Consider the following 17,001-nt stretch of genomic DNA (forward strand, 5'->3'; position numbering starts at 1 on the left):
AGCTCGTACGACCTGTCCCGGGCTCGATTCCTAGTAGGGATACTCGGTCGAGAAAGTGTAAAAGCTTTTTCAGAGCAGTCATCCTGAGTGAAGTGGGCAAATGCTGGGATGACATCTAACGTAATAGTTCCAGGCGGCTTTCTTCCTTCCCCATTCCTTTCTTCCTTTCCAATTCCTCGGGTAGTGTGATCGCCGAGGGACGTTATCCTTCATACGTGACGGGCTAACATAGTAATAGATGCCAAAAGCCTAGAAATCTAATTTCTAATCCTAATCCTTTTCCTTTTTCATATTTATAAAAAAACTAATATTATTATGTTTTTGCAGTTGGCAATAGTAGAAATATCTACTGCTTCTTTCTTCTCCCATCACGCTAAGAGCGGAGAAAAGTATCCTCTTCTCCAGGTCCGGGCACAAAGGAAAATATAATAATGTCAATTTATTCAGTATAAACTTGCGAACATTGTAGCAAACAACCTTGAGCTTGAGTACTAAACCATTCCTCTTACTACTGCGAGTAGAAAAACATTCTTAAAAGAAAAGTAGTGTTCATTTCTAAAATAATGCCAATGTTATGCACACTACACACACTTTTTTTTAAAAAAGTGAAGTATTCTTTATGTATTCCTAGTTGGTTGTTTACATCCGAGATAAATATTATGATGACATAAATTTCATAACGTATAAAGTTGTTCTTAGTCTTTGTCTTAAGTATTTTACTTCCAGTGAAATGGACGTACCATGACTTTGTCTGTTGATACAACAAAAGTACGAAATATAACCAGATAGATGATCAAAATATGTTCATAGAAAATTAGTTTCGTATTGTCTATAGCGGTACCAGTTATAAGACCTACATAATTCCATGTAAATATACATATAAACACACACACACATCAATATACCTATGTGTATAAGATGGTTGCTGCCTCATACGGATATATACAGATACTTATGAGAAACAATGCTAGTATCAAGTTTCAGTCAGATGGCTGTGTGTGGCCTAACGGTTTTCACAGTGCTAGGACAATGTCTTGAGCTAAAATGTTCTCTGACGTAAAATGCAAATCGAAGAAAACATGTCAAAATGGAATGAGTTGTTTTTGGTCGTTTCTTAATGATCATTCTTTCGCAATTGCAGGTAGATTTCCTCTTAACTTATTTATGCAAAGTTCTTTTGTATTCGGTAACGGGTTCCTGAGTAGGTGGCTAAGACGTCGTGTGAACGCTACCGTGAAAAGTAGCAAAGGAAAGAAAGATCGTACACCATCTTCACACCAATCTATTTTTCAACTTTGAGAATGCTTAATAAACAAAACAAATAGATTTATTTCTAATTTTCTTTGGAATCAGTTTCAGTGGAATTAATACAAAATTATTGGTTATTTAGTTTAACGTTCTCTACGGGTTATGCCATGTGGAATAAATGAAATATGTGATAAAATATTTAAAAAAATGCAAGTGAATTAATGTTGGAGTTGGTGGAATAGACTGAAGAACGCCGAGCAACCCAGGGATACAATGTGATATATAAAGTATATCACAGACTCTCACGGCATGGAATCGAACTGAAAACCACTTGCACCAGAGTTGAGCGCTCTACAGTGAGCCATTGTATTTTCCAGCTGGTTCACTTGTAAGCGCATTTTCTAATATAATGTGTATACTTCGTAAATCGAAGATTATATACCAAGTGTTTCTTTCTAATAAATATAAGCAAAACATTTGATAGTGAGTTCAGTTGCATAGTAGTTTGAAGATTTATGTAAACACTATGTAGTTAAGAAAATCAAGTATTCAATCTTGAAAGTATGTAAGGAAAGGGGGAAAACATATAAATGCATCTATTGAGAGAATTTGCTTGTTCATTATTGAAGATTTATATGTTTGCTTTTGTTTTTGAAAAAACTGAGTATGAATAGCCTATTGAGCAGAAGACTTCTGTATTCCTGGGCACTCTCAGCTGAAAGATAGACATTTTACCTTTTGTTCTAAAGACAGCAAATCTTTTCTTGATGAGAACTCATGTGATTTGCATTCCATATATGAAAATTCATGTTCTAGCATCGGAACTAAAAGAGTTTGAGAAATGAGTTACCGTTATCTACCACGCTGTAAGTTGCATTTAAACGTTTGTAACTCAGCTAGTATTGGAACTTCGGCATACTTACGTGGTTAACACACACACACACACACACACACACACACACACACACACACACACACATATATATATATATATATATATAATGAAAAAAGCCTGAAGAACTAAGGTGGATGCCTACATAAAATTTATGAAACGAAAGTCTAAAGCAGACATGTTTATATAGTAAACTTTACTGTACATAACAGTAAAATATACTATATAACTAAACTATAATTCCTTTTTTTGTATCGTCTTTTGTGTCGAGTTGGTCTTCATAATATCAGTTCATAGAAGAATGTATTGGAGCAGAATACGTATATAAAAGCAATAATAACTAGAATAAAACACTTTCAGTGCATCAAATACTATTACGAAAAATCAGAAAGAACATATTTGGAACACTTCCAATTTTAATATTTCAATTGCAGAATACTTCTAAAACTAAAATCCACGGTAAGGCATGGATATTGTCAAATATATTCAGCTGATACAATCTGGAGCCCGAATTGTTTCTAATGAGCACACATTAAAGTCGTATAAGTTTAATAGCATTAGTAAAACAACTATTCTTTTTAGACAGAGAAAATTGGTGTGAAAAAACCTTATTTTAAATCACAATTAATACATTTCAGTTTTTGTGGGTCTCATGACTATCAAAATCCCTTAATCTCATTCACCTTTGGCGGAGATGCTTCAAGTCTCAGTATTGTACCAATCACAAAGATTCGGGACTTGAGATTACCATTTTGGGGCTTTCTGCATCAACAGCAAAATTCTATAACTTCAGCGCAAAACAAACTTAGAACCATATACCACCTGTCCTACGCGAGTATATTAAATAATCACTCGGACATTGGGTAGGAGTGTATATAAAGCTAGGCTATTAGTGAGAGCCGCGGTGGCTCAGTGGTAGAGCGTTCACCTCTAGTGCGTGAAGTCTCTGGTTCGATCCCAGCTCGCGCCAAGTGGACCTTGTGGTGGACAAACACCATGTGCGTGAGTTTTCTCGGGGTTCTCCCGTTTCCTCCCACTTTATTCATTCCACCATTTCCTTCATTTCTCATCATCACTGTCCCTTTTAGCTTAGCTGGCATAATCGTGGAACATCAAACTGAAATATTTCACTTACAATTCTATGAGTGTTCTATTTATAGTTAACTATCGACAGTGAAAGTGCAAAACCTCATAACTCATCAAAACCAAATTTTTTCAGGAGAGCACTAAAACCGTTCTGCTTTTACTACAAGAAATGCGATGCGAGGTTTTAAAAAGTTAGTTTTTAACGTTTTTTGTTTGGTTTTCGTTTACGAGATGTTGCACTTTCGCCGTCGCTATGTTCTTTCTGCCGCCGCGTACCAACAATTCACAAACACAAAAATAACCCTAAAAGCGCATTTTTCTTGCTCTGAAAACTCTAATATGGACCATTACTTTTGAGGAAAATTATTGAGGTGAATGAAATCCTAAGGAACCAATGACGACCAAAATGTTTAGGCCAGAATTTTACGCAAAATGAAAGACAATCAGTCATGTTACTTTTCCATTCTTAATGGCCATTTGTATCTACATATTTCGTAATTAATTATCTAAGTTATCAAGATTTCCTTCAACGACACAGAATAATTGGAGTCGTAATTGTTTCCACGCTTTATACCTCTTCGGTCTTATCGTGTTTTCTTCCAAGAAAGTGATTAAAGCATGTGATAAATGCTAATTGGAATGAATCATTCATTTTATTATCGTACAAAACATTTTTTTTTTAAAGAAAGCAACGCGATTGCATCACACTAATTTACTTCCAGATGCTAATTTTCAGTGTACAGCATATAGGTATGCTCTTCAACTTATCACATTATTTGCCTAGTCCATTGACCTACAACTCTGTGAAATTTGGGTGTGTCCTCTTCGTTCTTTTTTTTCGTGTTTACATAAACTATTACCTATAAGGTGTTTGTATATTATTCTGAGAAACCAATCAGACGATGAAAGGATAATGAGAACAGTGATTGATTAAAACAACAAATAGAAAATTTCCCCTTTCTTTCTCTTTATAAATGAGAAGCCCTTCAAGGGGTGTAATCTTCAGAATGAGACCTCCTTAGCGCGATAAAAAGCTTTAAAAAAATCTCAACAACATGAAACTTGGGAACTGATAACATACGTATATGAAGCTTAAGATGAATTTTTAATCTTAATAACGTACCTATACTGATATGAAGGGTCTTATTTTATCCTTCAAGGAGAAGAGAACTCCCTTTTTTTAAAGTAATAATATCCGATTATATATACTACGTGAAACCAGCTTTGTACTTACTTGAGCTAAAAAAATAACTTTAATAAAAGTAATAGATTTTTCTCCTGTGGGTGTTGATTTGAAGATTGGCACAGTGTGTTAGCATTGAATTCTCCGAATTGTAGCTGATTACTGCATCAATCTTGTGATGATGTACTCGGTTTTCATGTAATATATATATATATATATATATATATATATATATATATATATATATACTATAGAGCCTTATAATAGTTGGGCAGGTGTGTGCTGGCGCTGCCAGTTCAGATTTACTCTATCCTAAAATCTTACGAGCAGTTACCTGTGCTATCACGTTCACCTGCTACACACTAAATAAAGAATGGATGAATTTTGGAAGGACTATGGATGAATTTTGGAGGGATCGCACTATGGATGAATTTTGGAAGGATCGCACTATGGATGAATTTTGGAAGGATCGCACTAACTTTTACGATCAACTACGACCAGTTATCAAATTCAAAATAACTGCAAGACTATTCGTGCTTTAACGTTTTTTAGAAAAACTATCCTTTCTAAGTTTTTCAATGGCCCCACGTAGCGTAATCACTAACGTTCTCACCTTTGGTGTAAGCAGCCCAGGGTTCGATTCCTGGTGGAGAAAGTAGGTTGGTAACAGCTTTTTCATGCCAGCCATCCTGAGCGAGTTTTTTCTTGGGGTTTTCTCATTCACGCTAGGTAAATGCCGGGATGGGCTCTACAGATCTCCGGCTCTCCTTTCCTTCCCTTTACGACTTGCCATATTTCGGTTGCTATGAAAGTATTGAATGTTAATCTGATTTTTACATTTTTCGTTCTTTGAGTATTTCCCCTTGTAGGCCCTACCCATCACTATATATATATAATTGAATCATAAAAACACATAGAGATATCTAAATGTCGTATTCTAAATTAGCTTCTATTATAACACTGTATTTCTAGAGTACGATGTCACTGCAGTAAGAAAAAACAACTTTTATTCAGAAATGTGCATAACGTTATATTAAAATATCAAATCTAAAATTCGTATTATTTAATTTCTTGTGATTGATTTGCAAATTTAACTATGACGATGCTTATCACATATCATTTTACCAAGGGGCCAAGTATGGTTGCTGAAATTAACACGGTAGGAAACGAGAATAGTGTTTTTTTCAAGTAGTTTTTAGAATGGAAGGCAGAAGAGAAAAGAGGCGTAAATCACCACACTAGAAACCAAATATAGTGATATGAAACAATCTATACTGTGCTTTATCAATTTTCAGTACATTTCACTTTTTTTCTTAATTTGAACTCCCCTACAAAATTTTCTATAAGATATACTAAGAACAGTACTTACATACGTTCACCACGCTTGTCCATCACTGAGTCTACATGACAAAACTTGAAATCGAGAACATGTCCCTGCACTGCAGAAGTTTGCTGTCGATTCCCTATACCTGCTTGACCTATTTGATTCACTTTCTTCTCTGTATGTATGTATATGTGCATATGAACACAAGAACTGATCAGCGGAAGGTGAACGATTTGATCAAATTGGCAAGAATGTTATGGTTAACAAAAATTATCTTTTCCTAAAGTAATTACTTGGTAACGAAAAGAACCATTGTTAACTTGTAACAATAGGAGTAGAGACTGTCAGTCTCTACTCCTATTGTTACAAGATAAACTGGTTATTTTCCGTTACCACGTAATTTCTTTAGAAGTTAAGATAAATTATTGATTAAACACATAACATTACTGCTTTATTTGTAATCAAATCGTTCACCTTCCGTGATCATTCTTGTATTCATCAAGAGCAATGTTAAAAATCCACATAAATATATATATCCAATCCGTTAAGGAAACTTTTTCGTCGGCGGATTAGATTTCTTCTCTCTTCAACAGACGAGACAGATACGGTAACGTAAAACATTTATTAGTAACGATATCCTTCATTGAGTATCCTGACAACTCCGTTTGAATACTTTGCGGTTTCTAGCTTCTTCAAATTGTTGGAAGCGTGAGAAGATGTAACTTCTCGTTCTCATCGGTATCTTGTTAATTGCTGTTTGCAAATTAGGCGAAACCAAGGCCAATCTGGTGTTTATGGTAAAGAAGAAAAAAGTGAGCTGTATACTGTATGTTGTTCGGTTTTAACCTCTTACCAAGTCGGTTTACGACCTCTGTTATGTATTTGGCATATAATCAAAGCTTGTCACTATTTAACTAAGTTTTATGCATTGCTTCAATGCATAAAGGGCTTTTTTTTTCCCTACTTCCGTGTACTTTGTAAAAGAACTGATTATGCAGGTGCTTTATAAGAGTACCGTATCTCACAACAAAAGCAACCTACACGGTGGCGAGAAGCCTTCTTTTTTTTTTTTTTTCATTATTATTACTGAGAAAAGCACAGAAAGATTTTGAAAAGTTAGTAGAACTACGAGAAATACTTAAGATCGAAGAAATGCATTAAATTTAGCATCCATAGCAATTTTTAGTCATGTGGATGTTTAACATTTTATTGTACTTAGATGCATATATGCGTTATTTCGTTTTTTTTTATTTTTCACTTACGTTCATTACAAGTGAAATTTGTGCCATTTAGTTTTTTTTTTTTTTCAAAAAATTGAGGAACTTACTTTCAATATATAACTTTCTGAAATATATCGGATCCGCCCCTGGTGCAATATCACCCAATAAAACTTTGACAACAGTAAACTAACTGGGTATCAGAAAATTCTTACTGGTAACTGAAATAACAAGAGTTAAGAAAAAGATTGCTAAAGTTGTATGGAGCGTGGCCTTGTGTGGGCGGAAACCTAGACTTTGCGTACAAGTGATGAAAGCCGACTTGAAACCTTTAAAATGTGAGTCTGTCGAAGGATGGAGAAGGTAAAGTGGACAGAAAGAGTTAGAAATATGACTGTGTTGCAAAAAATCTGTGGAAAAAGAGTAATACTGAATATGATAAAGAAGAGGAAGAGAATCGATTGGGTTATTGCTTAAAAAGAAATCGCCTATTGATAGATGGTTTGGAAGGATCAGTTTGTGGGAGGAAAGTACGTGGAAGAACAAGATTCCAACTGACAGACAATGTGAAAACAAATGGATCCTATATTGCTACAAAACATACGGCAGATCGAATGAGATGGAAATTGTACTGAAATACCTGCTTATTGGACAGAAAAAAAAAACATGAGTGAGTGGACAAACTGAAAATAACTAGTTATTCTTCCAAGGAATTTTAATTGTGCTTGGATTATATGAAGGGTTATGGGTAGTAAGGGCGAATTCAAAGGGTCAATTTTTTGTTAAGCCGAAGTAATAATCATAATAGCTAATTGATAGACTTATTTTCGTTGAGTTCATCCTTATAAATAAAGTTTAAAATGCATTTTTTTTTTTTCAAAACAAGCCTTTTTAGAGTTCGTCCATACTATCCGGAACGCCTCTTATGGAAACAAGACAAATGATTACGTAGGATGGAGTAAACTCTTAAACATGAATAATTGGGCAACTTCACAGAAGTTGTGTATTTTGCCCTGAAGAAGAAAAAAGTTCAAACACATTTATCAAGTCTCCTGATTCTTTTTTTCTGAATGACTTCGACAACGATTATTAACAAAATACACGTAAACGGGCCGACTTCACTGAAGATCTATTATTTATTACGTCCAAAAGTAATAACTTATTCTGTTTCTCCGGGCTGCATTTCATCCATCAAACAATTGATGATTGTACACATCACCCACTCAATCCATCCATAAGTGACTTCTCTTGACTTAATAGAATTTTACACACTAACTACGCAAATATGTGCGCATAATCTCAGACGAGAAGAGGAGAGAGAGAGAGAAAGAAAGGTTTAGCTTCCAGACGTGGTTCTTATAATAATATAATAATAATAGTAATAAGGATCCACTGGGTGAACAAGGGTATCTTCCAAAGAGAAGTCTGCTTGGAAAGAACTAGTTTATCCACACACTGCTCCAGGTAAGCCAAGTATTGTGCTCTTCAAAAAATATGTCTTATTTATTCAAACAAGAACAAAGAAGAAATCGGACAACTAGAGCAATGTAATTAAATGCAAGGAAAGATTTATGAGACATTTTTGTTTCCTTGTGTCAAGTTTGAGAATATAAAGAAATATCCTGGCCCCACGAAATCGGAGATGAGTTGAATGTCACAGTATTATCATCACCTATAGGTATTCTGCCATTATTGGCAGGTCACTTGTCGCAGCTAAGAAGCTTCAATGATTCACGGTCCTCCACTAACCTCTTCGTCTTCACGTATGGTTTTTCTCTTGTGATATCGTCCATTAATTTAGTCTCCTTCGCCCCCTCCCTCTTTCCCTCTCATACCCTCTAGCACTTCCTCATGATAGAATTCCTTCTTAGGCAAAGTCCCAACCAGTTTCTTTTCCTCTTCTTAATAATGTCTAAAATCGTTCTTTTCTTCCCCACCATTTCTAAGACCCTTTCATTCGTTTTCCGCTCCAGCTAATTCTCTCCATTCTTCTCCACATCCACATTTCGAAAGCTTCCAGTCGTTTTTCATCTTTTTTTTGCGAAATGTCCATGTTTCTTCCCATACAGTGCAATATTCCACACGAAGCATTTTATGAATGTTTTTCTTAACTCTTTATTCAAGATTTCATAGTATTATAGTAAAATATATATTCATTACCTCTTTCTAAATATTATGTCGCAGACCCAAATCAAATTAAGTTTCGGACTAAAACGAGACAATAACGGTCTGATGTTGTCAATTGTCATTAATTTCCGAAACTAAGTCTGTAATGGCAAATATCCATAATTACATTACGAAAGAAAGTGGGGAAATACAACACTGTACTTTTAATCAAATGCCTTTAAAATGTCTGGTACACTTTAAATATATGCACACTATAAAACGATAAATTTAACAATCTTAGTTTTAAATCAGGACTATGTGACTGAATCATCTGCTCCAGGTTTTTGTTTCTTGCTTCCGAAGTCCTTTAAATCGAAGCTTGTCCCGGACCAAGTAACTTTGTGGTGGACAACATCGTGCCTGTGGGTTTCATAGGGATACTCCCATTTCTTCCAACATTTTCATTCCATCATTTCTCCCATCATCATTCATTTGCCTTAATTATCCGTCTCCCTTAGCGTAACGGGCATAATCATGAGACGTTAAACTGAAGTATTTCATTTCATTTCAAATCGAGGCCCATAAAACAAAGAGATGTGCTTACTCTCCAATTTAGCTAATGAAAAAACTTGGTATACCGACCCACAAAGGACTACACACAGCAAGATAGTTTTTGATTAAGTGCACTCGGCAGAAATTATTTTCGATCGATGTTGTAAATATATTCCAATACAATGTTATCTCTATTTATAGTAAGCTAATAGGTTCTAATGATTTCAATGTCTCAGGTTACTTATACAAAATGAAAAAAAAATTAAATTAATTTTAATCGTAATATGAAAAATGTTAATCTATTGTCAAGGCTTGAACCAAACAATAATAATGCAAACACAATCCTGATCTTTCATGTTTGGACAGTTTTATTTTGGTACATTTTTTGGTGATGGAATATTATCAGAGCTGCATAATTGGATACATCAGTGTTGAGATAGCAACACTGTAGAAAATCTCTTGTTGAACTTGTCCGAGCTCAGCAGGTGTCTGGGTTATGATCCATCACAAAAAACCAAAGCCCTACTAACAAAAATAATAACTACCTCTTGTATAAGGCAGTGTCGTAAATGCTTCTCAAGAAACGTATTCTCCACGTATGAATACTTCTCACTGTCAATTTGAAGCGCATACATCATGATTTGCTAATAATATATAACACACAAGATGTACAACAACATTATTAAACACGATCGTACATGGGTGTAGGCTATAGACCAACATAATTTAGTGAGATTGTTATTTTAAAAAGATTTTTTTTTAACACATTCACTCCTGATCGGGATGAATGTAATTGTATGGCGCAATAAGTTCTGATTACACTCTCGCGCTGGGCGATACCGGTACACAAACCAGACGTGATGATACTTGCATACATTCGTAAAACAAGTAACAGAACACGTCCTTCAACGATACAGGAACAACACGAAAACTTGCAGAGTTGTTTATCTATAACTTCATTTTTATTTTCAATACACCATACCATAACATATACAAAATAACTATAAATTGGCTAATATACAGTAAAATGTAGCTGAAACGAACGCCTGTATAACGAAATGTTCAGAATAAAATTATTTTTTAAGTCCCTTCCCTATTCCATATTTAATGAGTGATAAAATATTTCATTTTCATGAGTTTTGAACTTTCAGTATAACAGATTAAAATTTTATGATTTTGCCTACATTTAACTTTACTTTTTCCAAAATGTAATTGAAAGTCAATACATTCATACTAGTTAGTATGACGTATATATAAATATTTTTCCTTCTAACATTATGTTATTATTCAGATAATGTGGTAGTCATTTTTCACATAGGTACACAAAATCGAGTCGAGCAGGATAGCGAATTGAAAGTAACCAATAGCGTAACCATTAAACAAGCTTAGTATGACTTCCAATGCAAGAAATAAGAAACCAAGTCGTAGCCAAAATAGACTTCTCTTATTATAAAGCAGCGTTTCCCAACCGGTGTGCCGCGAGGAAATGAAAACAAACTTATTAATTATATAGGAACCAAATTGCAAGACAGGAAATATGTGTATTTGAATTTCACATTACTATGAACCTCTACAATGGAAAAAATACTGTAATTATAATATATTATTGTACATACATTACTACTACATAGATTGTATTTCAAAACAGAATTTTATTAATGTTTAAAAATTGTGACGTATATTAACCATGTTAATAAATTATAAGTTTCACACTGTATTACTTATCTGTACATTTTTAATGTTGTAAAAGTATTTATTATCATTGTTATGACCATTATTGCTTCTTTATTGTTACAGGTTATTTCGTAACTTCAAATTTTAAAATCTCATTCTATCCTTTCGAGAAAGCAAACACTCATACAAATTACCGCCATTCTGTTTTAAAAGTACGAGAGATTTGTTTGTTCGCTCGTTATTTAGTGATCTTCCTTAGTGAAAGGTTGGATATATTCTTCGAAAAAGAAAGTGTATTCTATTTTTGAATTTGAATGAAAAATATGCATAATGATTTACGATGGAGGAAAACCAGTGATCGAGCTTTATTCTCTGTGAGAAGGTGGTCAGTAACCACAGAAAAAAAATACGACGGTATTTTCTATTTACAAATAATAATAATAATAATAATAATAATAATAATAATAATAATAATAATAATAATAATAATAATAATAATAATAATAATAATAATAATATCTATGAGTGTGCCGCGAGAATTCAAGTTAGACCCGTAGTGTGCCGCAAGTTGAAAAAGTTTGGGAAACGCTGTTATAAAGTTTTAAAAATGAACTGCAATTATTAATGATTTGTTTTAATTGCATATATACTCGTGTTACCGTAACACACCCCTTTGAAACTTGTTTAACATGTGTCTAAACCTAAAACAAACAGCTGCACAATGATTAAATACTAAGTGATAACACCTCATGTCGCTACACTTACGTATGTACACGCTTACATTGTTTAATTATGTATTTCATATTTTCCCCTTGTAAATTCATGTTGAAGTAACAGTGAATATAACAAAATTGACTTATTTCAGTATAACAACATTTCACTATAACAAATGTTATAGTGAATTTCGGAGGTCCCAAAATTTCGTTATAATGATATTTTAATGTGCTAGTTTGTAAATATGGGGAAATTTTTATGTAATGCACAGTTCCATTTGAAAAAGTTGGCTTCCAATGTTTCTTAAAAGTCCTGGTCACCGATATCTCTTCAAGAACCCTATACTTTTATCCATATCATCATCATAGGTGTCTTGTCACTATTGGAAGGCAACTTGCAAACTGAGAAGTTTCCATGGACCACGGTCTTCAGTTCACCTCGTCGTCCCCAAGTACGATTTTTCTCTTGTAATAATCCATAAACTGTAACCTCTTTCGCTCGCTCCTCCGTTTTATCTGACAATGCACTTTCTGTTACATTCCTCATGATTCAGTTCCTGCTCAGCCAATGTTCCAATCAGATTCCCATTCTCTTTTTACTTACGTCTCTCACATCTGATTTTTTTTTTTCTTGCGCACTATTCCCAACAACTCCTCATTCATTTTCCCTTTGAGCCAGAAGATTCTCTCAATTCTTCTCCACGCCCATTTCAAAAGCCTCTTACGTTTTCTTTTTCTCATCGCCCCACATAATACAGTACTTCATATGAAACATTTTATGAGTCATTTTCTTCATTCTTTATTCAATGACTCACAAAATAGACTTTTCTTCTTCCTAAGTGTTCCTTTCGCCATTGCTAGGCCTATGCTTGGTTTTATTTCACGTTCACAATTCATATCCTCATGAATAATACTATCCAGATACCAGTGACATGAATAAATTAAATGTAACATTTTGATCAGTTTAAGATTTTTATTTCAAGTTAAAACACTAAATTATCCTATATATGGTTGTGAGAATACAGGCTTTTAAAGCGAGAATGGACTGTGTTTATAACAAGACTGTACATAAAAATTGAACTCATATAATACAAAAAGGAAACGTAACACAATCATCGGAAGGAGGTTGGATTTTTAGGAGATTTTTCGCCTGGGCTATCTCTTCGAGTAATTACTGACTATATGAATTAACAAGGACTGGAATTTTTTTAAAAAAAATCTTCCGAAATAAGAATAACTTATTTCGAGGAACTCCGGACGAAATTAAGAAACAAAGGACAGAAAGATTTATTCGTAAGTGACTGTTATAAAGTAAAGAATGACCCATACAGATGTGTACCACCTCGCTGGATTTTTCTTCTTCCCGCAGTTAGTGCGCTCACTATTTCCCAGTTATTAGAACGATTAAAAGTCGGTACTACAGGACCTTAAGACTTTAAGCGCCATGTGCATATATATTTTATGCACACTTGACTTATTACTAAGGATCATGCGCATATTTGTTATGCACATTTCACGTAATATTCAATAGGCCAGTAAACGCTGCTGCCCCGAAGTAAAATATCTGATTTTGGAGCTTGGCGATTAAAGTGATAAGTGCATGCATGCCATTTTGTGTATGGCAACACTAACCGCTCTGGATAAAGAAGAAAACCGTTTTTATTATTTGGATTTTATATATTGTTTCATACGTAGTTAAGAAGCATTATTTTGTGAAGGACAGGAGCGTAGGTACAAGGAAATATTGATGAAGAATGACGTTCGATGTTTCCCACGGGAGACGAGACGAGGGAGAATTGTCAAGACGAGATAGAGACTTTCCGAGACGAGACATCACTTTCACGACCCTCTTCGAGGCAAAACAGCCTCAACTCTTGTGTCGCAGTCAACCAACCTTAGCTGTGTGTATGGAGAAAAATGGAGAAAGTAAACCAGTTGGAGAAGAAAACGTGGCAAGTTAACTAAATGTAAGGAAAAGAAGAAATATACTGAAATAGTACAAAAAAAGAAGAAGAAGAGGAAGAGGAAAGGAAAATGGAAAGACATTATTTAAGAAGAAATTGTCTTATTACAGATACGCTTGAAAGCATGATAGAAGATAGAATTAATAGGGAAAGTAGACAGAATTTTATGAATGATATTACAGAGAGCAATTCTAACGTGAAAATGAATATGTAACCGGACTACTGTGTTTTATACTGAAATTAGAGGAAATGACCCACTACTGATACCAGTACATTTAATGATGATGGATATTGAAGCTATTCAGTTCTTTAATTGAAACTTTGCTATATTTTTCTGTTTCTATTTCATAAACGAAAAGAAAAAAATATAAATTTAATAAATTGATATATTTTGATAAGTTAAAAAAAAAAAAAAAACAGCATGAATGCTGTACTGTACGTCAAGACAGTGACATAACATGACAGGTTGGAGCCTTTGAAAGCAGAAGATTTAGTAGTACCTGCCGAACATCATGGGAACAAAGTACCGAAGAATAGATATTTACTGTTTCATTTGAAATTTTCATTATAACAGTTTTTTTTAAATAATCATTGTTATTTTACAATTCTTATGTAATTACTTATGGTTGTATCTAATTGCTTTCAAATCTCGATTATTGGATTAACTTATTTACATGAATGTAAACAGATGTTTTTAATAAATTGCAAATTATTAATCAAGAGTTTTATATTTTATATTTTTCGCTATATTTCAAAAATTATGAAAATGAAAGCACGTAATAATATTCGATTAATTCAAATGTTCTATTAATTCATATGTTATAAGGTTCTTGTCACAAGAACCTGATGAGTACTGGAAGTCTCGCAGGTACGCCGTCTAGCTAAACACAGCTGAAGAAACATAAATATTTGATTTACGTAGTTGGTGGAACAATAGCATATAATGAAACAGCAGGGAGGGTGTTTAGCTATATCCACACAACACGACCAAAGTTTGAAGTAGCCATTTTGGTTTCGGGAATAACACTGCTGCTTTACGGGGGCCGCGGTGGCTCGGTGTCAGGTGCACACCTCTGGTGTATGGGGTCCCTGATTCGATGCCAGCTCACACCAAATTGGCTTTGTGGTGGACAAACACCGTGTGCTTGGGTTTTCTACAAGTTCTCTTGTCTTCATCATTTCATTCATTATCATTATCAACGCCCCCCTTAGCCTCGGTACATAATCGTGAGACGTCAAACTAGAAATATTGTTTCAGTAATACTTTTCTACTCTTTAGACATAAGAACTTAATTTATTTCGTATTTTCTGTCGAATGTTTATAGGAGATACAACTCTATATACACTAGCTTTCTCTGGATACATTGAGAGTGCACTCGTCTTCAGTGCGGAAGACCAGGGTTTCATTTCCGGAGAGAGCTCGTGTGGTTCTAATTCCATGTTAAGCAATTGGTTTACATATCACATAGCTTCGATGATAAACGGGACGCTAAGCTTCAATTCAACCAAGAAATGTATATGCACAACATAGCTATTTTTTTTTTTTTCACTGAAATAGTATTGACAGCCATGGACATTAGCTCTCTCCATGGCATGGATTGATAGAAAATCTCTGAAAGTTCATTTATTCAATTCCTGGAGAATGAGAAAAGAAAGAAAGAAACTCTAGAATGACAAGACTAAAATTTTATTTCAAGATAGATTATTTATAAAGTGAGAGTAATATATATATATATATATATATATATATATATATATATATATATATATATATATATTCCTATAATGATCAATCATCATAATCATTGTTTGCACTGTACTGTTAAATGACCAAATGATCAATACTTCATTTCCCGAATGTACTATGGGAAAAGAATATCACTTACTGTTTCCTCGTTTCCAACTAGCTGTTCTGCACAGTGGCGCCATACACACCAGTAACATGGCGCCCAGCACCAACACACACCGCATTCTGCTTCCTGTAAAGAAAAATATGAAAGATCTTTTGTTAATTTCCTCAACGTTGACTCCTGCAAAACTATTATCTATTATAACAAACGACAAAGCAATTTTATAGTTATTCAGCGGCGCCTCGTGAGGGAAGTCACATCGGTAAAAAAAATCACAATTTTATCTCTATAAGTTAAGGGAAGAAAACTTATCTAATATGATATTCTTGTGTACACAAGAATTAAGACTTAGGTATTATCTTCCCTTAGTTTGTCGCGAAAACAATTACAATACCTCACTCACGAGCCGCCACTATAACTATTGCGCATTGACATCAGTATGCACAATTCCATCGGAAGATTAAGAACATTTTAGTCCAAAAACATCACAGTTAAATATTCTAAGGTACGATAGTGTGTACCAAAATACCATTGCATAAGAAGAAGAAGAAGAAGAAGAAGAAGAAGCACTTTTTTCTTTAAAAAGTTAAGGATTCCAATACGAAATTTTACTTGTATTGAGTACATGGGTATCGAGACTTGGGAAATTGTATTCATCTGTGGCTGACTCTCGGGGTCTCATTTTGTGTAACTTTTCTATTTTGAACAGATGGTTTCTATGTATGAATACTTTTGAGAAGATCTGCAAAGCTATAATCTAAATGTACGACGGTGATTGTTCGTAAAGCAATACTTAAAAGTATATAATACTTATTTAAAATATAAATGACTAAAATAGACATCATTATATACAGTCTTGTACAAAAAGAAAGAAAAAAAAAAGCTTGACCACTTATCCAGCTCTAGAGGGCCATATTCTAGCAACCGTACATAGAAAATTCTAATATATTCGGGTTCCAAAAGAAGACCTCAGTTGACTAATGAAAATCCAGATTTATTTAATTTAATTGTAACTATATAAAGTGCAGGGTTGTGCAAAGAGAGGTGGGTATCCAGATTATTTTTTAAAACAAGACTATAATATAAAGCAGGATATTTATTGATGCTCGAAAATATTCTGTGCTTATTTCTTCCGTACATATTTTTGAATAGATTAGGAGACAAGTATGCGCTTTTGGTAAGGAATATCTAA

The 17,001-nt window shown here is 34.0% G+C and overlaps 1 protein-coding gene across 5 annotated transcripts in view; it reads right to left on the reverse strand.

Moving 5' to 3' along the window:
- The window catches only part of Sb (serine proteinase stubble), a 370,416-nt gene that overhangs the window by 114,426 nt on the left and 238,989 nt on the right, over positions 1-17,001 (reverse strand). For all 5 annotated transcript variants that reach the window (XM_081736096.1, XM_081736095.1, XM_081736098.1 and 2 more), the window contains one exon: positions 15,846-15,938. In XM_081736096.1, the coding sequence (XP_081592222.1) occupies positions 15,846-15,930 (85 nt within the window). In that variant the 5' untranslated portion in view covers positions 15,931-15,938. The remainder of the gene's footprint in view (positions 1-15,845; positions 15,939-17,001) is intronic.

Source organism: Thermobia domestica, chromosome 13 (assembly GCF_964235325.1).
Source record: "Thermobia domestica chromosome 13, izTheDome1.hap1.1, whole genome shotgun sequence".
Classification (NCBI taxonomy): Eukaryota; Metazoa; Arthropoda; class Insecta; order Zygentoma; family Lepismatidae; genus Thermobia; species Thermobia domestica.